Source organism: Cherax quadricarinatus, chromosome 74 (genome assembly GCF_038502225.1).
Source record: "Cherax quadricarinatus isolate ZL_2023a chromosome 74, ASM3850222v1, whole genome shotgun sequence".
In the NCBI taxonomy this organism is placed as follows: Eukaryota; Metazoa; Arthropoda; class Malacostraca; order Decapoda; family Parastacidae; genus Cherax; species Cherax quadricarinatus.
The window spans coordinates 6,386-30,000 of record NC_091365.1 but is presented as its reverse complement, the minus strand read 5'-3'; the positions used below and the strand labels follow the sequence as shown (position 1 = coordinate 30,000).

The 23,615-nt window shown below is 41.1% G+C and overlaps 1 protein-coding gene across 8 annotated transcripts in view; it reads left to right on the top strand.

The window, feature by feature from the left end:
* Positions 1-23,297, top strand: part of Marf1 (meiosis regulator and mRNA stability factor 1-like protein) — a 113,573-nt gene extending 90,276 nt beyond the window's left edge. For 3 of the 8 annotated variants that reach the window (XM_070100658.1, XM_070100664.1, XM_070100657.1), the window contains exons 22-25: positions 3,798-3,902; positions 6,236-6,376; positions 9,042-9,170; positions 20,373-22,000. In XM_070100658.1, the coding sequence (XP_069956759.1) occupies positions 3,798-3,902; positions 6,236-6,376; positions 9,042-9,170; positions 20,373-20,528 (531 nt within the window). In that variant the 3' untranslated portion in view covers positions 20,529-22,000. Of the gene's footprint in view, positions 1-3,797; positions 3,903-6,235; positions 6,377-9,041; positions 9,171-20,372; positions 22,001-22,088 lie in introns of those variants that run through there. The other 5 variants (XM_070100661.1, XM_070100660.1, XM_070100659.1 and 2 more) reach the window with 5 other exon arrangements.
* Positions 23,298-23,615: the final 318 nt, after the last annotated feature.

Here is a 23,615-nt window from a genome sequence, read left to right as displayed (position 1 = left end):
AGGTTTTTATTATACATATTAAGATAGAATGACTTGGGGAGCATATAAATCTGTTGAAGGAAGGCAGGATAGGAGTTGTCCCTAAAAAGGTTGGAGGGAGGGGTTAAAGGAGGTTTTGTGGGCGAGGGGCTTGGACTTGCAGCAAGCATGCGTAAGCATGTTAGTGAATGGAGACGAATGGTTTTTAGGACCTGATGAGCTGTTGGAGTGAGAGCAGGGTAATGTCTTGTGAAGGGATTCTGTGAAACAGGTTAGCTGGATTTGAATCCTAGAAATGGGAAGTACAATGCCTGCATTTTAAAGGAGAGTTTGGGTTATTGACAGTTTGGAGGGACATCTAAACTGTTGTATCTAGGCACTTCTACAAAGACAGTGATTATGTACGAGTCATTGTAAAAGTGTTGAATGATGAAGGTTTTTTCTTTTGGGGTTTTTCTTTTTGGGTCATCCTGCCTCGGTGGGAAACGGCCGACGTGTTAAAAAAAAAAATTAGATGCTGGATAGGCTTTTTAACTTTCATTTTAACAGTATAAGATTTTTTGAGGAATTTTTTTTTTTAACAAGTCGGCCGTCTCCCACCGAGGCAGTGACCCAAAAAGAAAGAAAATCCCCAAAAAGAAAATACTTTCATCATCATTCAACTCTTTCACCTCACTCACACATAATCGCTTGTTTTTGCGGAGGTGCTCAGAACACAACAGCTTAGAAGCATATACGTATAAAGATACACAACATATCCCTCTAAACTACCAATATCCCGAACCCCTCCTTTGATTGCAGGCATTGTACTTCCCATTTCCAGGACTCAAGTCCGGCTATATAAAAATAACCGGTTTCCCTGAATCCCTTCACTAAATATTACCCTGCTCACACTCCAATAGCTCGTCAGGCCCCAAATACCATTCGTCTCCATTCACTCCTATCGAACACGCTCACACACGCCTGCTGGAAGTCCAAGCCCCTCGCCCACAAAACCTCCCTTACCCCTTCCTTCTAACCTTTTCGAGGACGACCCCTACCCCGCCTTCCTTCCCCTACAGATTTAAATGCTCTCCATGTCATTCTACTTTGATCCATTCTCTCTAAATGACCAAACCACCTCAACAACCCCTCTTTAGCTGTCTAATACTTTTATTAACTCCACACCTTCTCCTAATTTCCACACTCTGAATTTTCTGCATAATATTTACACCTCACATTGCTTTTAGACAGGACATCTCCACTGCCTCCAACCGCCTCCTCGCTGCTGCATTCACAACCCAAGCTTCACACCCATATAAGAGTGTTGGTACTACTATACTTTCATACATTTGCTTCTTTGCCTCCATAGATAATGTTTTTTGTCTTTACATATACCTCAATGTACCACTTTATACACACTCCCAAACTCGTCCACAAGCCTTTGCGGTTTTTCTTTAGAATCTCCCATAAGCACAGTATCATCAGCAAAAAGCAACTGTGTCAATTCCCATTTTGTATTTGATTCCCCATAATTTAATCCCAGCCCTCTCCCGAACACCCTAGCATTTACTTTTTACAACCCCATCTATATATTAAACAACCATGGTGACATTACAAATCCCTGTCTATGACCTACTTTTACCGGGTAGTAGTCTCCCTCTCTTGTACACACCCTAACTTGAGCCTCGCTATCCTCATAAAAACTCTTTACAGCATTAATAACTTACGACCTATTCCATATACAGTGGACCCCCGCATAGCGACCTTAATCCGTGCAAGAGGGCTGGTTGTTATGCGAAATGTTCGGTATGCGAATGAATTTTCCCCATAAGAAATAATGGAAATCAAATTAATCCGTGCAAGACACCCAAAAGTATGAAAAAAAAAAATTTACCACATGAAATATACATTTTCCTACACACAGAGAAGGATACATGCACAATAGTATAGTAGTACATGCACAATATATATTGTGCATGTACTACTCTACTAAATGAAGAATAAATGACACTTACCTTTATTGAAGATGCAGCAATGACTGATGAGAGACTGTGTCCTGGGAGTGCCTTTTCCTCCTGAGTACTGTAGGTCCTGTTTGGCATTTTCTTCCAGAACAGGCCTTATCACACTGTGTATGCCACTACGATTCTTAAATCTCTCAAACCAACCTTTGCTGGCTTTAAATTCACCAATATGAGCACTAGTTCCAGGCATTTTTCCCTGTTTACCTGGGTGTTAGTCGACTGGTGTGGGTTGCATCTTGGGAGACAAGATTAAGGACCCCAATGGAAATAAGTTAGACAGTCTTCGATGACACTGACTTTTTTGGGTTATCCTGGGTGGCAAATCCTCTGGGGGTTAATTGTTTCTTGGTATTCTCAATAAGCCACACCAACAACGGTGCTACAGCAGCAGCAGCAGCTGACGGTGGTACAGCAGCAACAGACGATGCTACAGCAGCAGCAGACGACGCTACAGCAGCAGCAGACGACGCTACAGCAGCAGCAGACGACGCTACAGCAGCAGCAGACGACGCTACAGCAGCAGCAGACGACGCTACAGCAGCAGCAGACGACGCTACAGCAGCAGCAGACGATGCTACAGCAGCAGCAGACGATGCTACAGCAGCAGCAGACGATGCTACAGCAGCAGCAGACGATGCTACAGCAGCAGCAGACGATGCTACAGCAGCAGCAGACGATGCTACAGCAGCAGCAGACGATGCTACAGCAGCAGCAGCAGCAGCTGACAGTGCAGCAGCAGCTGTACCACCAATAGTAGCGATGGTTGATTGGGGTTTATTATACAACCTGGCCAGCTCGGAGATATGCACTCCACTTTCATACTTATCAATGATCTTTTTCTTCATCTCTATAGTAATTCTCACCCTTATTGCTGTAGGGTTGGCACTAGAAGCTTTCTTGGGGCCCATGGTCACTTATTTTCCAGAAAAAATCACCAAAAACACTGTAATAATACGAAATGTTCCGATTGTATGCTTGGATGTTACCGCGGAGGCTGGCTGGTAAACAATGCCACCGGCGGAACATGTGAGCGTGGCTCAGGCCGCACATTGGACGCGTCTCGGACGAAGGGCAGTGAGCGGGTTTTTGGGCGGTATGCGAGGCAAAATTTTTGCGAAAAAAGCGAGCGGTATGCGGATTGTACGGTATGCGATGCGTGCGGTATGCGGGGGTCCACTGTACTTGCAAAATCTGCCACATTGCTCCCTTATCCACTCTATCATATGCCTTTTCTAAATCCATAAATGAGGTAAATTATCTTGATAACCATTTTCCAGATAAGCAGAACTTTGCTGTTCACCGTTCTCCCCAATATTCATGTTCCTAGAAATCTTCCACAAATTTGGCAGCTACAGATAAACAGTAGGGTGGGTGGGGATGTTAGTTTGGATGGTCATTGGATCTGTGATATCTGTTTACTTCTGTTAAGATGGCTATTAAATGAGCAGTGGGGAAGGTATTAAAATAAGTCACCCTACCTTGGTGAGAGAGCTACTGAGGCAAAATTTTAAAAATGTACAGTACTGTCAAATTCTCTGTGTAGGTGTTTTTTTTTTTCCTCTATAGTCTGATGCTGTCCACAGTTTTAAGCTCTGTATGTAATATGCACAGTGACTAAGTAAATTAATGAAATAAAAGAATGCACATTTGATGATAATGCTGAGTTTGTCAGAATGATTGGCATTTGTTTGGGAAGTGGGTAGGATGATTCCTCTGTATAGAATTAACCAGTGGGCTATGAATTTGACGACAAGGCATTGTTAAAATTTGTGTAAGCTTGATATTCAGTTACTTCATTTATGCTTGGGGAAGGTATACCCTGGCTCGCCTGCACCTACTGGAGGGTCGTTAATGTGGGGTCAGATGTGGTCACCTCAGTACCCAGTTATGCCACCACTGTCACCAGGTCATTATATGGTATGTAGTTTTTCTTTTCTGTTTTAGCTCGTTTTCAGTGATTTTTGACTGGTGTCTTTCTCTTGAATGTTTGCCATTAGGATCTGGCATACAGTGGGTAGCAGCCATTAGCATGATGTCTTGGCCTGCTGCCATGCTACAAAGTAACTCATCAGTGCTCATGTGGCTGCTGTGGTGAGGGGAAGTGTTGTATGTTTGTCTCGCATCCACCCTATCTTTTGTCTGGTGTTCTTTGGTTTTGGGGCTATACATGTTTGATTATGGGTAAAAGGAAGTCTAACACCTGAAACTATGGCTCAAATCATAGGGCTTCACAAAGCTGGGCACCAGACGAAAGAAATAGTGGAGAATGTTGGTGTGAGAGCATTCAGTGAGGAATTGGGTGCAGCATTTCAAGGCTGGTGGTTGTCGAGTTAGTCTGCCAAACCTCGGCCTGGCCCCTCGAAGAAAACATCTGTTGGTACCTTAACTGTGTTAAAGAAGCAGTTACTCTCTAACTGCTTCTTTAACAGTTAAGGTACCAACAGATGTCTTCGAGGGACCAGGCCGAGGTTTGGCAGAGTAACTCGACACTGCCACCAGCCTTGAAACGCTGCACCCAGTCCTTCACTGAACGCTCTCACACTAACATTCTCCACTATTTCTTTCGTCTGGTGCCCAGCTTTGTGAAGCCCTATGATTTCAGCTATAGTTTCAGGTGTTAGACTTCCTTTTGCCCATAATCAAACATGTATAGCCCCAAAACCAAAACACCAGACAAAAGATGGGGTGGATGCGAGACACATACAACACTTCCCGTCACCACGGCAGCCACATAAGCACTGATGAGTTACTTTGCAATGTGGCAGTAGGCAGACACATCATGCTAACAGCTGCTACCTGCCATAATGCACTTAACAGAAATAAAAAGACCACTCCTTCCTGTATGGTAGGCCTTTGATTTTCGTCACAGCATTATGCCGGGGCATTCTCCCGGCATAATGCCATGACGAGCACTGTATTATTTTCTTGTGCATTTTGCTATTTTTCACTGATTTGTCTGTTTTGTCTCATCATTTAGTAACATTAGCTCTTCATTTACCTATGTACAGCAGGTTCTCCGAGTATATATTACTGGTAAGTTTTCGAAGGTGCATCGTATTCTTGCAGAATGCTTACCTGTACATTTAATTAATTTTCCCATATCTTTTATAGGCTTCATTTATTACAGCATTGTTCCTATTTTTTTTCAACAGATATTGTGAAAATCCTCTTCATATTTTACAAAGTATGACTGGGTTCTTAAAAAAAAAAAAAAATCTACCACATTTTTATGTCTATTGTTTTAGACATATTTCTTGTATGTATTTCTATTTTATTTTATTTTATTTTTTTTAAGTATTCTTATGATTTATGTATTCCTGGAAGTCAGGCTTTATCTGAACCAGTATGGTTGCTGGTATCTAAGGCTTACTTTTGTATTTTCTGTGTGGTAATCCTGGCATCTTGTGGAGAGCACATCTGTCCTAATTTAAAAACAAAAAATTATACCAATTAGACCAAGCTGCGTAACAGAATTCAGTGCATTTGGAAGATTTATCAGATGTGGAAATTTGTCTTCATTCAAGAAATATGTAATGTAAAAGCTCATGTGAGCATTTTTCCATGGTGAAATGACAGTTGCTGAGAACCAGCTGCTTGACCACAAGATGCTGCAATAGGGTTAAACATGCATACAAGTTTTCTTGAAACCACTTGTAAGAAACCTGATTTCAACTTAAAATTTAGGCTTAGTTAGGTACTTTTGTTGGACCACTGCATTCTTTTATACTGTTTATATTGTCTGAAGATAACCTGAATAATTGTCCTTCTATATCATATACAAATAATGCACCAGTATTTACTTTCTGATCTCAAGATACTCCTCTCTGCAGTTTACTATCAGGGTTAGGCATAGAGTGGAACCTCAAAAATCGAACTGCTCCCAACAAGACCAATTATGTAAATGTATTTTTGTAAGTGCTTTTATAAGTGTATTTTTGAGGGTCTGAAATGGACTAATCGAATTTACATTATTCCTGATGGGAATAAATTCATTCGGTAAAGGCACTCAAACGGCCTTCTGGACCGAAGAAAGTTCGATATTTGAGGTTCCACTGTATTTAATAAATTTGCACTGTCTTGCTTGAAATTGTTAGATATATTCAAGAAAATAAGTTTTGTGTTTGTGCACCTTTCTATAATTCATCAAAGATTTATTTGTAAAAAAAAAAGTTTATCTTATTTTGTAAATTACTGAAGTTGAGGGCATGAGGTACTGGAAACTAAGGAATGAATGAATTTTTGTAATCTAGGTACCAACAATCCCAATGAGTTGGGGAAATGTAGCAGCATCTCCAATTGGTGCTGTAAGCTCTACTAGCCCTCCTGCCCCACTGCTAAACTCCATGGTGCCCCCAATCTCCATACACACACTTGATGAACTCTCCAAGCAGGTAGAGTTGTCATAAATCCATAAATGCTAGTGCCCCTAGAGTGTTTTTTTTTTTTTTCTCCTGTGTACAGTGGGAATTTTGTGTAGGGTGTATTTTTTAGTTTGTGTACTTGTTTTCCACACTCGTTTTCAGACAGTTTTGGCTCTTGGTGTGTGTACCTTCCTAATGCTTGTAGTACAGTACTGTCATTTGCCTCTTATTATTTTCTCTCACATTATATAGATTTATTTTTATCAGTTTCATTAATGTACAGCATTTAAACACTTTCCAAGGGCAAATGTATCTTTCCTAATACTGTTTAGAGTAAATTTGTAGATACCCAGTACCATAATGCCAATAAATTTCATGATACACATACACAATAGAAACTTATGATAGACAAACAGAAAATGAAGAAACTTCGAGCATACACCAAAATATTCAAATAATCATGTGTTCATTCAAGTATCAGTCACACATCTGGCATTCTTAACCAAGGTTACATATAATACTGTACTGACATAATTTGGATGCACACAGCATTTAGTAAAAGTATGTCTCCTCTTGGTCACTCATTTAAAACAACCTGTCTGTTAATCTTGTGCTGGACAAGATACTTGAGGGCAAGACCATGTTCCAAGTGCATCAGGTGTTAAGATACACTCGTGTATCTCAAAACAAACCATACCACGGGCGGGGATAGAACCCGCGATCAGAGAGTCTCAAAACTCCAGACCATCGCGTTAGCCACTGGGCCAACTAGCCACAATAAGATTCATCCAACTAGGTATATTTCTACACCATAGGAAGGTTAGCATAGGCACCACTGTGACCACAAATGTAAGTTTTTACAAATGAATCTCCAGCTAGCGTGGCCGTGACAAACTCTAGCTCAAGTTCCCTCAAAGCTGTTGGATGTATATTATTGTGGCTAGCTGGCCCAGTGGCTAACGCAACGGTCTGGAGTTTTGAGACTCTCTGATCGCGGGTTCTATCCCCGCCCGTGGTATGGTTTGTTTGCAATCGTGTCATTACGATTTTGTGAGTCATCCATGTATCTTGACTATCCCAGGACTGAATTTAGGTCCTTCAGTTATGATGATAATAATGATGATCTTTATTTCTAAAAGTACATGTACAATGTATACAGACCTAGCTGATATCAATGACATACTACTATATAGAAAGCCCCCTTCTTCTGCAGAGCATTTTGGGAAAATTGGGCCAGCTTTGTCGCCAGAATGAGACCCACACCAGTCGACTAACACCTAGGTACCCATTTTACCGATAGGTGAGCAGGGACAGAAGGTCTCTTAAGGAAATTCGTCCTGATGTTTCTACTCATACTGGGGAACAAACCACAGACCTCAGTGTGTTTGAGCTGTGTGTGCTGGCTTGCTACTGTACCACTGTATTGAGAAATATTTTTAATAGTTAAAAACCACTTGAGAGTACGATTTGAGGAAGGTTTGTAAGGAAGTTGTATGAAAGCAAAATACATAGGGTAAGTATAGGCGGGCCCCACTTATACAGCAGGTTAGGTTCTGGGCTGCTGCTGTAAAGCGAAACAGCCTTTAGACTTACAAATGCATGTAAAAGGCTGATAACATGTTTACACTGTTATATATTAAGTAAGCAATAGAGCTAGATCTAAAAAATGAATTTTCAGTACACACATTACTTACCTTAAAAACATTTCCATTCTTGGCTTATAGTGAGTGGTGAATATATTTGTTGCAGGAAGTCTGAATAAATGAAGAATGGGTATAATTGAGAACTGCTGCATTAGTGAAATATAAAGTAAAGCACTGTAAAGCAGTGCCTGCCTGTATAAAGTAGACAACCTGATTTAAGGGAAAATTAGAGGATTAATTAAGGGATATAATGATGTAAAGGGGGTGCAAAACTACTTATGTAGACTGTTTGGATAGGGTTACATGGAATGTTTTTATAATTATACCCCTTGCTTTAAGGAATCAAAGCGTCTGCTTTATGGTCCAGGTTTGCAGCAAGGGGGCAACGTGCCCACTCACTGCAAGAACCTTAAGTATTGTATTGGAGTCAACCTGTTCTTGGATTTGAAAACTGCATTATAGACCTAGTGAAATAGGAATGCATCTCATTTGGCTGGATGCTTGTGAGCCAGTTAGTTTTTTCAGGATTTCTAAACTTTGTTTCACAGAAATGTAAAATGGAAAGTAAATCTTAATTTCTTAAATTTACTATGCACTTGCCTTTATTTTCTTGTTTATTTATATTGTAATAGTCATTTAGGAGATCTGGTTTGAGACTGGTTGGAGGGAGCATTGATCTTCAAAACCCTATGAAAATAAAATAAATACTGTACAAGTTTTGATAGAAATCATTAAGTATAATATTGTTTATTTTACATATACAGTGGACCCCCGGTTAACGATATTTTTTCAATCCAGAAGTATGTTCAGGTGCCAGTACTGACCGAATTTGTTCCCATAAGGAATATTGTGAAGTAGATTAGTCCATTTCAGACCCCCAAACATACACGTACAAACGCACTTACATAAATACACTTACATAATTGGTCGCATTCGGAGGTGATAGTTATGCGGGGGTCCACTGTACTATATTCAGTATTACCAAGTGCCATGCAAGCAAAACCATTAAGTATTTTTTCCTAATTTATCTAAGAAATGTACTTCTCTTCTAGGAGGGTAAAGGAAATGGAGACTACAGTACACCTCCAAAAGCTTGTGAATTGCCATCTCCAGAACTTTTTACACAAATACCCCCTTCAGAGCCCACACCTGCTACTATTCCTGTATGTGATATCCCACAGGTACTGTAATAATCCACTGTAGTGGATAAGACAAAGGTGATCATGTGTAGGAATATAGATTTAGATTTCTCATGATCCAATCTTCACCAAATTTGTTTCATTACATTAATGGGAAGAGCTAAAAAAAAATTTAATTTTTAACCCTTTCAGGGTCGGCAGGCCCTCTCCTAAACTTGTTCTCAGGGTCGGAAATTTTTCGGAGATTTCGCCCACTTTGCGCCCCATTATCGGTCAATTTCAATATACCAGTCGACAAAAATCATACCTATTTCGCTAGAACTCCATTTTGTTTATCGAATGAGGACAAGAAACCACCCATTTACCGATTTCAACTAACAAATAACGTGGTCAGAAATTGGCAATTTTGCCATTTTCACACAAATCTCAAAAGATGCCAGTTTCCAAATAGGGTCCAGAATAAACAAGACAGACATTCCTGGCACTAAAATAACATATCCTCTGTTGATTACTCGTGTCCCCAGGCCTCTGCTACATTTCTTTTGCTTTCCACTTTGAATTTTTATTCTCACAAAGAATAGAAGATTTGTTATGCAGACTACTGCATTCGTGTAGAAATGGTGTAGAAATGGTATAAATAATATCAGCGCACTTGTGAAAGAATATTACTCACCAGTTGTCGTGTATTGGACGCGTGGCATGATTTGTTTACCTTTGAACTTTGGCAAAAATTGAACATTTCTGCTACTTTGAGCACAATTTCAAAGTACTTTTCATTGAGATGATTTTGATTGGTTTCACAATTTCCATAATATGTCTTCCATTCTATAAAATGAGACCAGGAAAACTAGAATAACCATAAATAGCATACGAAAATACACTGCAAAGTCGCTGTTTTAAATCAAAAACAGTCAGTTGTTTTTTTTTTCTCATTATGCACTGTGCTGCTGCAGGATTTCTTTTATATTTTGCACACTGACCACATAGACCCATTCTTTCATATGTAGGCCTACCAGCTTTCTCTCGCTAGATTTGAACGCGCTAGAATTTATGCGTACTAGTACGGCACCAACCCTGGCGTGCAAGCCGTATTAGTATGGCACCAACCCTGAAAGGGTTAAAGAATACACATGTTCAACATAGTTGACCAGCATCAGTGTTGTCATTTATGAAAAGCCCATAATTAAGGAGAACATATTGTGCAGGCTTAAGATTATACGAGCCTTAAATTAACAGTAGTTAATCAAGATAATTAACTCTTCAAGGGTCGAAACCCCCGATCTGAAACTTGCTCTCGGGGTCGAAAAATTTAAAAAAAAAAAAATGAAATGATAATCTTTTTCTGAGGGTAATGAAAAAAGTACAGAATTTGATGGAAAACGTGCAGAATTGCACACTCGCAAAGTTAGCAGTCTCGGTGATATTTATGCATCAGCAATTTCACCCACCTTGAGCCTTATTTTAAGCCAGTTCCATTGTTCATCAACCAAACTCATAGCTGTTTTGCTAGTATTCCTTCTATTCTATCAATTGAGTACGAGAAAACCACCCATTTGCCTAATTTAGCTACTCATATTGATCAGAAATTGGTAATTTGGCCAGTTTCACAAATCAGAAATTGCCAGTTTTAAAATAGGGTCCAGAATAAAGATTGTAGACATTCCTGGCACTAAAACATTTCCTCTGTTCATTAGTCACATTCTCAGGCTTCTCCTATATTACATTTGCTTTCCATTTCGAATTTTTATTCACATAAAAAAATAAAAGATTTACTGTTGTGCAGAGTACTGCATTATTGTAAAAATTGTATAAATGCCTGTGCATTTGTGGACACATTAGACGGACCAGTTGGACGTGTATCGGATGAGTGACACGATTTGTGTACACTGGAATATCAGCAAAAATTGAACATTTCCACCACTGAGCTCAATTTGAAGCTACTTTGTCCTGAAACGAATCAGTCATCTCTATTTCTGTAATATATCTTCCATTCTATCATGAAATCAAGAATAAAATAAAAACCATACAAAAATAAACTGCAAAGTTGCTGTTTTAAACCAAAAAGTTGCTGTTTTTTTCCCCATTATTCACTGCTTGTTGCAGGAATTTTTTTATATGGTGCACACTTATCGCATAGACCCATTTTCTCATATCTAGGCCCAGATTTACTGCTCAGAGCTTATGAGTGAGCTGAGCTCATGGCTTAGACCTCTTCAAGGGGGGCTCCTTGGCGTGGTGAAGAGGCTCTTGGTCTGAGGAATTAGACCTGTTGGTCTTCTTCCTCAGACCGAATCTAATTACCCCCCAATCCCCCCTTCCCTATCCCATCCTCCCCTTTTCCTTTCCTCCTCCTCCCCACCCCTCCCTTTTGCCCTTCCTCTTTTTGGCCTTTGGGATTTTTCCCACGGGGGCACTAGTTCATAGGTAGGGGGAAGGGTACCAGGGTCCATCCCATTCCATTGAGGTTCTTGGCGGTGGCGTAGTTTGCCGTGGGATCTGGATCACCTGGGGATGTCCCGATCCCTCTCCGGTATCCCGGAGGGTGGCTTTGGGTGTCTTTCGGGCGACGGGTGTATCTCTGGAAGCCACCTTTAGGATTCTGGGGGTGGTGGCCAAGGAGGTATGCTTTGTGGCGGATATCCGGCCGCCCTCTCTTTTGTCCACCAAGGTAGCTCGGCAGATGCGAGGTTGCTATCCCGGAATGCTGGTTTACTGGCATGAAGGGTAGAGTATGGCACTGGTTCCATGCTGCATCTGCGCTACTTACGGTGCTGAGGTCCTCTTGGGCACGGAGGGAGATTTCTGGCCCTTTCATTCCTCCTAGGAACTATCCCTCCCCGGTCCCCCCTTTTTTTTATATTTTTATTTTCTTTGTTTTTGTTTTTAAGAAAAAAAAAAGTAATTAACCATGGAGTCCCAAATCCATGACCCCCCCCCCCTAACCCCGGGCCCCTTATTGTTACTGCACCCTGTTCTGACCTCGCCTCGTCTTTTGGCCACTTTTTGGACACTCCTAAGCCCCCTGTACCTCTTGCTGGTGCTGTTTCCTCACTCACTTCAGGTACCGGGGCTTCCACTGACTCCTTCGATTTGTCTGACCTCTGCTCTCCTTTGACTATGCTTCCGGCCTCTCCCTCTATGGTGCGACGATTTTTGAATCGCCAGCCCGTCTCACGTCGGACCGACTCTGGTCTCACTTTTAAACGCCAGCGACAATCTCCTGACGATGTTACTTCATTACCTTCCCATTCTACTCGGAAAAGACAGACACGTCATGCACTCTCTCTCCACACTTGGTTTCGGACCACACAATGGACTAAATTCTTTACTTTACGACCGACTTCTACTGCCTATCTTTCTGACCATAGTATTGGCAAAGCGCTCCTATGCCACGTTGGTAGAGATATTTCCTTTCATACTCTTAAGAGTGGTACGCCCATCATCACAGTCCAGAATTCTACCCAAGCTCATGATCTTTCTATTCTTTCACATATTGATACTATTCCTATCACTATCGAAAAACATCATTCCCTCAATTCTTGTAGTGGTACTGTTATTCTGCCCCATACCATAGTCCAACAGAATTTCCAGACATGTGGCAATGACATTCTCGAACAGCTGGAACTCAAAGATCTCCCAATTCTCAAGGTAGACACTTATGTTCTTCCTGCCCGCGGGCGAAGACGATACTCTTGCAATGTGGCTCGTTTAACTTGACAGCCGTGAACTCCCATCCTCTGTTTATGTAGCAGGACATTGGTTACAAGTTCGGAAGGTGATCCCTACACCGCAACAGTGTAGGAATTGCTGGCGATTTGGCCACCCAGCCAAATATTGCAGATCTATAGCCAAATGCCCAGTCTGTGGTGCCAATGACCATTCTAATACATCTTGCAGTTTACCTCCCTCTTGCCTTAATTGTCATGAGGCTCGCCCTTCGTACTCTCGCCGTTGCCAGGTCTACTTAAATGAGCGGGAAATTCGTTGCCTCAAAGAGGCAGAAGGTCTCTCTTATGCTATGGCAGTTTCTCAACTCCGCCTCCAAGGGAGACTACCCCGTGTTTCTTATTCTCGTGTTTCAAAACCTCCCCCCACTTCTGGGGTCCCATCTTCTGCAGCCTCCTCTGCAGTTGCCAGTCCCATAGTCACTCCTGTATCTAATTCTTTTGCTGTCCTGGGCTCAGACATCCCTACTTCAACACCTCAGGCTGTCCTCACTTCTTCGTGTTCTCCCTCACAAACCCTGGTATCGACAAGACCTCGTACGACACCACCTCCCAATCGTCCCTCTACTTCTCCGAGGTCCAACAAATCTCCTTTAACCCCTCCTTCCCTTCATCCACCTCAACATTTTACCTTCCCGGTCTCTGTACCTAGGTCTCCCCTTTCACAGGCTCCGTTACAAGTATGGAGGTTCATCCTCCTCTTACCGTGCCTTCCTCCCCTGTCCCCTCCCAAGTTTCTTCCTCTTCTGCCACCTCCTGGGTTTCTGCCTCTTCTGTTCCCTCCCACACTTCTCCAGTTCCCTCCACCCTTTCATCCCCCCCCCCCTACCTTGGTACAGTCCATTACAGCTCCGATATTTACTCAAACTCCTCCTCCTTCCATCTCCAATATTGTCTCTCATACTACGTCTCTGAACTCCGAAACACTTGAAGCAATCTCTGAATATATTGCAGAGACCAAACCATCAATGGACACTGATCCACCCTCTGATCCTTCTCTTTCCTCTTCTCCATCTGTGCAACTCCTTTCTTCACAACGCACCGTTCCTTCGCTACTTGAACGTTTTTCTTTGCCACCGCATGTGGACTTTTCTAATCGCTCGCCGTGTCATCCGTGATGCTAAACGCACTTGCTTGCGAGATTGTCTCCACCATCACCTCTGCTTCCTCTGAGTGCAGTCTGGAAAAAAGTACGAAAACTGAGTAGGGCGAAATGACAGTAGTTTGTTGGATTATGTATTGGTAGATAAAAGACTGTTGAGTAGACTTCAGGAGGTACATGTTTATAGAGGGGCCACAGATATATCAGATCACTTTCTAGTTGTAGCTACACTGAGAGTAAAAGGTAGATGGGATACAAGGAGAACAGAAGCATCAGGGAAGAGAGAGGTGAAGGTTTATAAACTAAAAGAGGAGGCAGTTAGGGAAAGATATAAACAGCTATTGGAGGATAGATGGGCTAATGAGAGCATAGGCAATGGGGTCGAAGAGGTATGGGGTAGGTTTAAAAATGTAGTGTTAGTGTTCAGCAGAAGTTTGTGGTTACAGGAAAGTGGGTGCGGGAGGGAAGAGTAGCGATTGGTGGAATGATGATGTAAAGAGAGTAGTAAGGGAGAAAAAGTTAGCATATGAGAAGTTTTTACAAAGTAGAAGTGATGCAAGGAGGGAAGAGTATATGGAGAAAAAGAGAGAGGTTAAGAGAGTGGTGAAGCAATGTAAAAAGAGAGCAAATGAGAGTGGGTGAGATGTTATCAACAAATTTTGTTGAAAATAAGAAAAAGTTTTGGAGTGAGATTAACAAGTTAAGGAAGCCTAGAGAACAAATGGATTTGTCAGTTAAAAATAGGAGAGGAGAGTTATTAAATGGAGAGTTAGAGGTATTGGGAAGATGGAGGGAATATTTTGAGGAATTGTTAAATGTTGATGAAGATAGGGAAGCTGTGATTTCGTGTATAGGGCAAGGAGGAATAACATCTTGTAGGAGTGAGGAAGAGCCAGTTGTGAGTGTGGGAGAAGTTCGTGAGGCAGTAGGTAAAATGAAAGGGGTAAGGCAGCTGGGATTGATGGGATAAAGATAGAAATGTTAAAAGCAGGTGGGGATATAGTTTTGGAGTGGTTGGTGCAATTATTTAATAAATGTATGGAAGAGGGTAAGGTACCTAGGGATTGGCAGAGAGCATGCATAGTTCCTTTGTATAAAGGCAAAGGGGACAAAAGAGAGTGCAAAAATTATAGGGGGATAAGTCTGTTGAGTATACCCGGTAAAGTGTATGGTAGAGTTATTATTGAAAGAATTAAAAGTAAGACTGAGAAAAGGATAGCAGATGAACAAGGAGGCTTTAGGAAAGGTAGGGGGTGTGTGGACCAGGTGTTTACAGTGAAACATATAAGTGAACAGTATTTAGATAAGGCTAAAGAGGTCTTTGTGGCATTTATGGATTTGGAAAAGGCGTATGACAGGGTGGATAGGGGGGCAATGTGGCAGATGTTGCAGGTGTATGGTGTAGGAGGTAGGTTACTGAAAGCAGTGAAGAGTTTTTACGAGGATAGTGAGGCTCAAGTTAGAGTACATAGGAAAGAGGGAAATTATTTCCCAGTAAAAGTAGGCCTTAGACAAGGATGTGTGATGTCACCATGGTTGTTTAATATATTTATAGATGGGGTTGTAAGAGAAGTAAATGCGAGGGTCTTGACAAGAGGCGTGGAGTTAAAAGATAAAGAATCACACAAAGTGGGAATTGTCACAGTTGCTCTTTGCTGATGACACTGTGCTCTTGGGAGATTCTGAAGAGAAGTTGCAGAGATTGGTGGATGAATTTAGTAGGGTGTGCAAAAGAAGAAAATTAAAAGTGAATACAGGAAAGAGTAAGGTTATGAGGATAACAAAAATATTAGGTGATGAAAGATTGGATATCAGATTGGAGGGAGAGAGTATGGAGGAGGTGAATGTATTCAGATATTTGGGAGTGGACGTGTCAGCGGATGGGTCTATGAAGGATGAGGTGAATCATAGAATTGATGAGGGGAAAAAGGTGAGTGGTGCACTTAGGAGTCTGTGGAGACAAAGAACTTTGTCCTTGGAGGCAAAGAGGGGAATGTATGAGAGTATAGTTTTACCAACACTCTTATATGGGTGTGAAGCATGGGTGATGAATGTTGCAGCGAGGAGAAGGCTGGAGGCAGTGGAGATGTCATGTCTGAGGGCAATGTGTGGTGTGAATATAATGCAGAGAATTCGTAGTTTGGAAGTTAGGAGGAGGTGCAGGATTACCAAAACTGTTGTCCAGAGGGCTGAGGAAGGGTTGTTGAGGTGGTTCGGACATGTAGAGAGAATGGAGCGAAACAGAATGACTTCAAGAGTGTATCAGTCTGTAGTGGAAGGAAGGCGGGGTAGGGGTCGGCCTAGGAAAGGTTGGAGAGAGGGGGTAAAAGAGGTTTTGTGTGCGAGGGGCTTGGACTTCCAGCAGGCGTGCGTGAGCGTGTTTGATAGGAGTGAATGGAGACAAATGGTTTTTAATACTTGACGTGCTGTTGGAGTGTGAGCAAAGTAACATTTATGAAGGGGTTCAGGGAAACCGGCAGGCTGGACTCGAGTCCTGGAGATAGGAAGTACAGTGCCTGCACTCTGAAGGAGGGGTGTTGCAGTTTAAAAACTGTAGTGTAAAGCACCCTTCTGGCAAGACAGTGATGGAGTAAATGATGGTGAAAGTTTTTCTTTTTCGGGCCACCCTGCCTTGGTGGGAATCGGCCAGTGTGATAATAAAAATAATAAAAAAAATATTCTCCTGACCCGGCTCCTGTTCTGCGGGTTGCCGGTTTTGATATAGCAAACCCACTAGATGTTGCCAATGAAATTGGCAATCATCTGGTCCGTATTTCTCAGGGGTTCCATCTATGCCCCTCATTTCTTTCCTCAAAGTCTGCCAGAGAGTTAGCACCCTTGGACTTTTCTTCTCTCAGAGAAGAACAGTATAATGTGCCTTTTACACTTCAGGAACTGGAGGCAACACTCTCAGCCTGCCGATCATCGGCAGCTGAGCCCGACGACATTCATATTCGTATGCTACAACATTTACATCAGTCAGCCCTTGTAGTCCTATTATGCCTTTTCAATCTTATTTGGTCACAAGGAGTTCTTCCACAGCTGTGGAAATCTGCCATTGTTCTCCCTTTCTGCAAACCGGGTACTACGGGACGTGATGCCTCCCACTAGCGTCCCATTGCTCTTAGCAGTGCAGTTTGCAAAGTGATGGAACGCCTGGTAAATAGACGTTTAGTGTGGTATTTAGAGACACACACAACGGTCTCTCCACTCGTCAATATGGCTTTCGTAAGGGACGTTCTACCATTGACCCCTTACTACGCTTGGATACGTATGTTCGTAATGCCTTTGTGAATAACCACTCAGTTATTACCTTATTTTTTGACCTTGAGAAGGCATATGACACAACTTGGAGGTATAATATTTTGGCCCAAGCCCACTCCTTAGGCCTTCGAGGCAATCTACCATCCTTCCTTAAGAACTTTTTAACTGACAGACATTTCCGTGTTCGGGTTTATAATGTGCTCTCCCCAGACTTTATCCAAGCTGAAGGTGTCCCCCAGGGATATGTTCTGAGCACAATACTTTTTCTCCTTGCTATAAATGATTTGGCCTCTAGTCTACCATCAAATATTTGGTCATCACTCTGTTGATGACTTCGCTATTGCCTGTGCAGGCGCTGACTGTCACCTTATTACAGTTTCTCTCCAGCATGCAGTCGACCGTGTTTCCAATTGGGCCACCACACGTGGGTTTAAATTTTCCAGCACTAAAACCCACCAAATTACTTTCACTAGATGCTCTGTCATCTCCGATCATCCTTTGTACCTCTATGGCTCCCGTATCCCTGAACGTGATAGTCAAGTTTCTGGGCCTCCTCTTTGATCGTAGGTTATCCTGGAAACCTCACATTACCTCTCTGAAGGCAACTTGTCACAGCCGGCTGAACCTTCTTAAAACCCTTGCTCATCTTTCATGGGGAGCTGATCGTCGAACCCTCCTTCGCCTACATTCCACCCTTATTTTATCAAAACTTGATTATGGTGACCAGATCTATTCAGCGGCATCTCCTGCTACTCTCTCTCTAGCCTTAACCCCATTCATCACCAAGGATTACGTTTATGCCTTGGTGCTTTTCGCTTTTCCCCTGTCGAGAGCCTCTATGCAGAAGCAAACGTTCCATCCTTATCCGATCGCCGTGATGCCCATTGCCTTCACTACTATGTACGCTCTCATGATCTCCGCAATCCTTCCATTTATAGAATGGTCACTGATATTAGTAGACATCTTTATTTGTTCGCCGCCCCTGTTTACTCCGTCCCTTCTCTCTTCGCCTTCATTCGCTCTTGTCTTCTCTTCAATTACCACCTTTCTATGTACATGTAGCATCTCACTTTTCCCTACCCCCCTGGGAAGTTCCAGCTGTTCGAGTCTGTTCTTTCTCTCTCCCTTGCTCGAAAGCCCAACTGTCTACGGTCGCTTCCTGCTCTCTTTTTCTTGACCATTTTCACTCTTTCTCATGCCATTGCTGTGTACACAGATGGCTCTAAGTCTTCTAACGGCGTAGGATACGCAGCAGTGTTTCCGGACAGCGTCGTACAAGGGCATTTACTATCTTCGGCTAGTATTTTTACTGCTGAATTGTATGCCATCCTTACAGCACTTATCCGTATTGCATCTGTGCCTGTGTCATCATTTGTGGTTGTCTGACTCCCTTAGTGCTTTACAGGCTATACAGAAATTTGATACACCTCACCCCTTAGTCCTCCGTATCCAACTTTGGCTACGCCGCATCTTTACTAAGCATGAAGATGTTTTTTGTTGGGTCCCTGGTCATGTTGACGTACAGGGCAATGAACAGGCAGACACTGCTGCGCGGTCAGCAGTACATGACCTACCAGTTTCATGTAGAGGTATTCCATTTACGGACTATTTTGCTGCAATATCTTCCCAACTTCACACCCGTTGGCAACAACGTTGGTCTACTATGCTCGGCAACAAACTTCAATCTATTAAACCGAGTATAGGTTACTGGCCGTCTTCTTATCACCAGTGTCGAGGTTGGGAGACTACTCTCTCCCGTCTTCGCATTGGCCATACTCGTCTTGCTCGTGGATATCTCATGGAGTGGCGCCCTGCTCCTCTCTGTGAGAATTGCCAAGTTCCATTATCAGTCAGCCACATTCTGTTGGACTGCCCACTTTATCAACGAGCACGCAGAATTTACCTCCGTCGTCGTCTTCGCTCTGCTGCTCTCTCTTTACCTTCCCTTCTCGCTGATGGACCCACCTTTCATCCAGACTCTCTCATTGACTTTTTGACAACTGACTTGCTTCACAAATTCTGATACCTTCAGCCCTTTCTACTTCAATCTCTTGCTACCCTCTATCCCCGTACTATCCCCTGCCCTGCTGTTTTCTGTAACCTACTGATCATCCCTCCTCCCTTCTGCCGTCCAATACCCTCGCTTCCTTCCCTACCCTGCAGTGCTGTATAGCCCTTGTGGCTTAGCGCTTCTTTTTGATTATAATAATAATCATCATGGCTTAGAACTATGGGACTGACCCCAGGCTTCAAAACTGTATGTAGTACTAGGGAACTGACCCACAAAGGGTTAAATGCAATCACCATTCTAAGTAACCAAGCAGCTTATTAAAATAGTAATATCTAAATGAAGGGACAGTAACAAAATTTTTGGGTGAAAAAAGATGGAGACAAATTCGAGTGTAAATGCTAAGTGGCACCTTGAAAGGTAGGTTGCAAAAGATGCTTTGTATTTCTTTATAATAGTCAATACACACAGGTGTTCTTAATTATTTTCAAGATGGGGAAACTTTTAGAATCTTACAGTAGAGTTCCAGGCTTTAGAGCCATTAATGTGAAGTTTCTGCCCAGGTTGTCAAATACTAGACAGTCACTTGTCTAGTATTATGCCTGTTATACTTAGTGCTGTAGTACTTTTACAACTATTGAGGTTAACCACATCTGCAGAACTTAGCATATGCAGAATTAGTAAGGGAAGAAAGTTTTTTTTTTTTTTGCTGAGACACCTTGGTAGTGGGTTACTTTATACAGAGTTTAATGAAGTTGTGCCCCACTTACTCATGGTAACTTCAGACACCTATCTTCAGGTGGTACAAACAGGCTGTGCTGTTGGGTTTTCTCAGTTAGTTTATTCACCTTTCTCCCCCTCTTTTTTATGGACTCTTAACTATGGCTGCAAAAATTGAGGACAGGTATCCTGTACGAGGTTAAAATTGAAAAGGATTCTAGGCACTTAAACATGCCATATATAGTGAAAAATTTCACGTAGGTGTAATTTGAAGGAATGTAATTGTGTATAAGCGTTGAGTTTAGCAGTAGTAGTAGTACTAGTAGCAGCATGGCATGAATAAATATAAAAAAATCAATAAATTTTTGCTGCCTTGACACATACAGAACATTTGCAGTATTGTAGAACAGTATTTTGTTCCACAGACTGGTCTGCCTACTTGTGGGGAGGATGAAGCTGAGGATACCTGGTCTAGCTGCAATAGTGATTCTGGTAAAGTTGATGTTGCCAATACCTCTACTCCCTCTGGTCCCAAACTACCCTCTAAGAGAAGGATAGCAGCTCAGTTTACTGCAAGTTAAAGAATCATACAGTAGAATGATTTTTAGTCTTGTATTTGTTTAATGTAATTATTTTAGGATTTTCATGTTTAACATCAGTATAAAGCTGATGTCTAAAATTAATAAATTAATAACAATAAGTTTAAGATTGTTCAAATTTTGGTACCTTGTAGGCAATTGGATCCGTCCATTTTTATGTTTTATGACAGTATTGGTTGAATTATAAACTGATGTTTAACACTAATTATGCATATTGATTTTCAATATTTTATTTTACAAGTCCATGATACAAAAGTAGTATAGTATTTGTATATGATACTGTTTATTACAGATCTGTGAGAGTATGTTTCCATGTTTTCATTTTTATTAAACTAGTCAGAATTATTATTATTTGGACATTCACTTAGCTTAAATGATTTATAGCTAATTTGAATAATACAGTTAAATTTTACCATCTTTAAAAAGTTTTATTAAACTTTTTATAACTAAAATAAATTAATTTTTTTAAAGATTCAAATGATACTTTGGTATGGATCACATGAAATAAACTAATCATTCCTTTTACTAAGGATTAATGTTTTCCAAAACTTTGCAAGTACTGTAGAGTGAATGCAGAAGTGTAATGACTAGTCATAAATTAGAGGAGGGATGAGGTTGACAGCAGTGTGAACAGTTCAGATGAGGTACAAAATTCTAATCTTGTCCTCTGTAATTCCATTGATTTTTGTACAATTTGTTGATATTTTCCTGGATGCATAATGTAATTTTATTTCATGGTGTTTTCCATGAAATTTCTTGTTTCTATGAACTCACTGTGCTGATTCATGGTCTCGTGAGGATAAAAATTGTGTACCCAAAACTTTTGATAGCTTTTATGAACAATTGCAAATTCACACTGAAAATGTTTCTATTGTCATATCAGGATAACACAATGCATATTGCTACTTGGGAGGGGAAAATGAAACTCATTAATGTATCAAATATTAGCCTCTAATTGCCATATTTATAGGTTTATAAAATTTCAGTGTTGGCTTGTTTTAAGACCACTATACGCATTTACATATTTTGTTTATATCAATGAATTATTGCCAAGTAATTATTTTTCCTGACTATAAAGAATTGACAGGAAAAGTTAGTGATAATCATTTTGATGGTTTGTTTATTGACTATGACTACCTCCTTTAATATATTTCTTTTTTGACTTAATATGACATGCTGTTTTCTTCTAGAATTGTCTTTAACAGGTTAATGAATTTGCAGTTCTTATGCACAAAAGTTTTGTATGTTAATTGAACTACAGTATTTATATTAAAATGCATTTGTCATTTTGAATATTGCTATTTTTGTGCTGTTTAATCACCATTGTTGCAATTATCAGCCTTCAGGTTGGTCAGTTTTGTCAAGTGTTTGTCAAAAATGTTGGTTGTGGGATTCTCAGTGTTACACTGAAACATTCCTTATTATGGAAGTTGAAATAAAAGTTTAATTGTTAAGTTGATTCACTATTCTAAATTGAATAATTATGGTTTGCTGTGCATTACTCGTACAGTTTATATATGCTGGGTATATTTTCTTGAACAGAAAACCAAGCTGTGAGATGGCCTAACTAGAAACTCGGTTCCACATTATCGAGGACATCAACAGCTACCTGCAACAAAATGTGCCACACTTGTGTGGGTCACATTTCTACATGGCAGAAGGGTGATCAAGGCAGAGGGAATAAGTGTATAGGGTGTACTCAGATGCTTTAAAAAAAAAAAAAAAAAAAAAAGCAGGGTGCTGAAAGAATGCTTGCAAATGAATTCAGTGCATTCTTTCATAGACAAGAAACTGAAATTGGATCATCATAGGGCATGTTAGGTGATACTCTGTTGAGACATAGGAAGGCCATCTGGCAAGGCCTCTGATGGAAGTATAAGTGGAGGTTGCTTACACTCCCAGGAATGATAGCTGAAAGTGTACAAGGCTCCTGGCATTCATTCTAGTTTCCTCACCACCATTTTTAGCAGAAAGAAGATTACACAATGAATGTTCCAGAAGTGACCTACCTCGGTGAATTCTGGAGGTGCTGTTCTTATGTTGTGCACTAAAGCAAGGCAAGAGATAATTTCCAAGGAACAATACTTGTTACAGCAGAGGTAACGATTATTGCGGCTTGTCGCCACGTTTCAATGAACATGACGCCTTGAAACATTTGTAATGTAGCATTTCCCATTTCCCTGTAAATATTTTACAGTGGTCTTGAAGACATGCAGGTGGTTTTAGACACAGAAATCACATTGTATATATAACTCGAGGTATTCCCTCAAACCTAAATAAATACCATAATAACTAAGTGTCCTGGTCCCTTTGCTATTCCTAATCTATGTCTATGATCTTCCAAATGTTTCTCAGGAACGTAAACCAAGTATGGTTGCCAATGTAAATTTTGTCATTTTAAATCCTGATCCAGCTGTACAGTAAATGCTGAACTTGCTAAAATATCTACATGGATCATAACTAAAACTCACACTTAAGTATTGACAAGACATATGTTTGGGAACATAGCAAAAGATACACCAAGTGATAGACAAGAAAAGGATAAATTCTTGGAAATACACCTGAACAGCAAACTAAAATTCATCACACATCCAGAACATTTAAACAAAAATCCAAAACTGGGCATTCTCTCACTATTCCCCAAATATATTTGCTCATTTTGTACTATAATCTATCCATACCTTGCCTATGGTATTTGTGCATGGAGATCAACAACAGTTAAACAATCTAAACCTGTTACTGGTCAAAAAACAGTTCAGAATAATTACTCATTCAGGCCCCAGGCAAAGCACACCCATATTAACCCTTTGAGGGTTTTCGTCGTACTAGTACGTCTTACGCGTAGGGGTTTTTGTCGTACTAGTACGCATAAATTCTAGCGGCCTCAAATCTCACAGGAAAAGGCTGATAAGCCTAGATGTGAGAGAATGGGTCTGTGTGGTGGGTGTGCGCAGTAGGAAAAAAATCTGGGACCCAGTGGTGCATTGTGGGAATGCCATCATAGTACACAATTTCCACCGTGCCCTGTGGTAAGAAGTTCCTCACTCCTCGGCGAATTGGGACACTTTT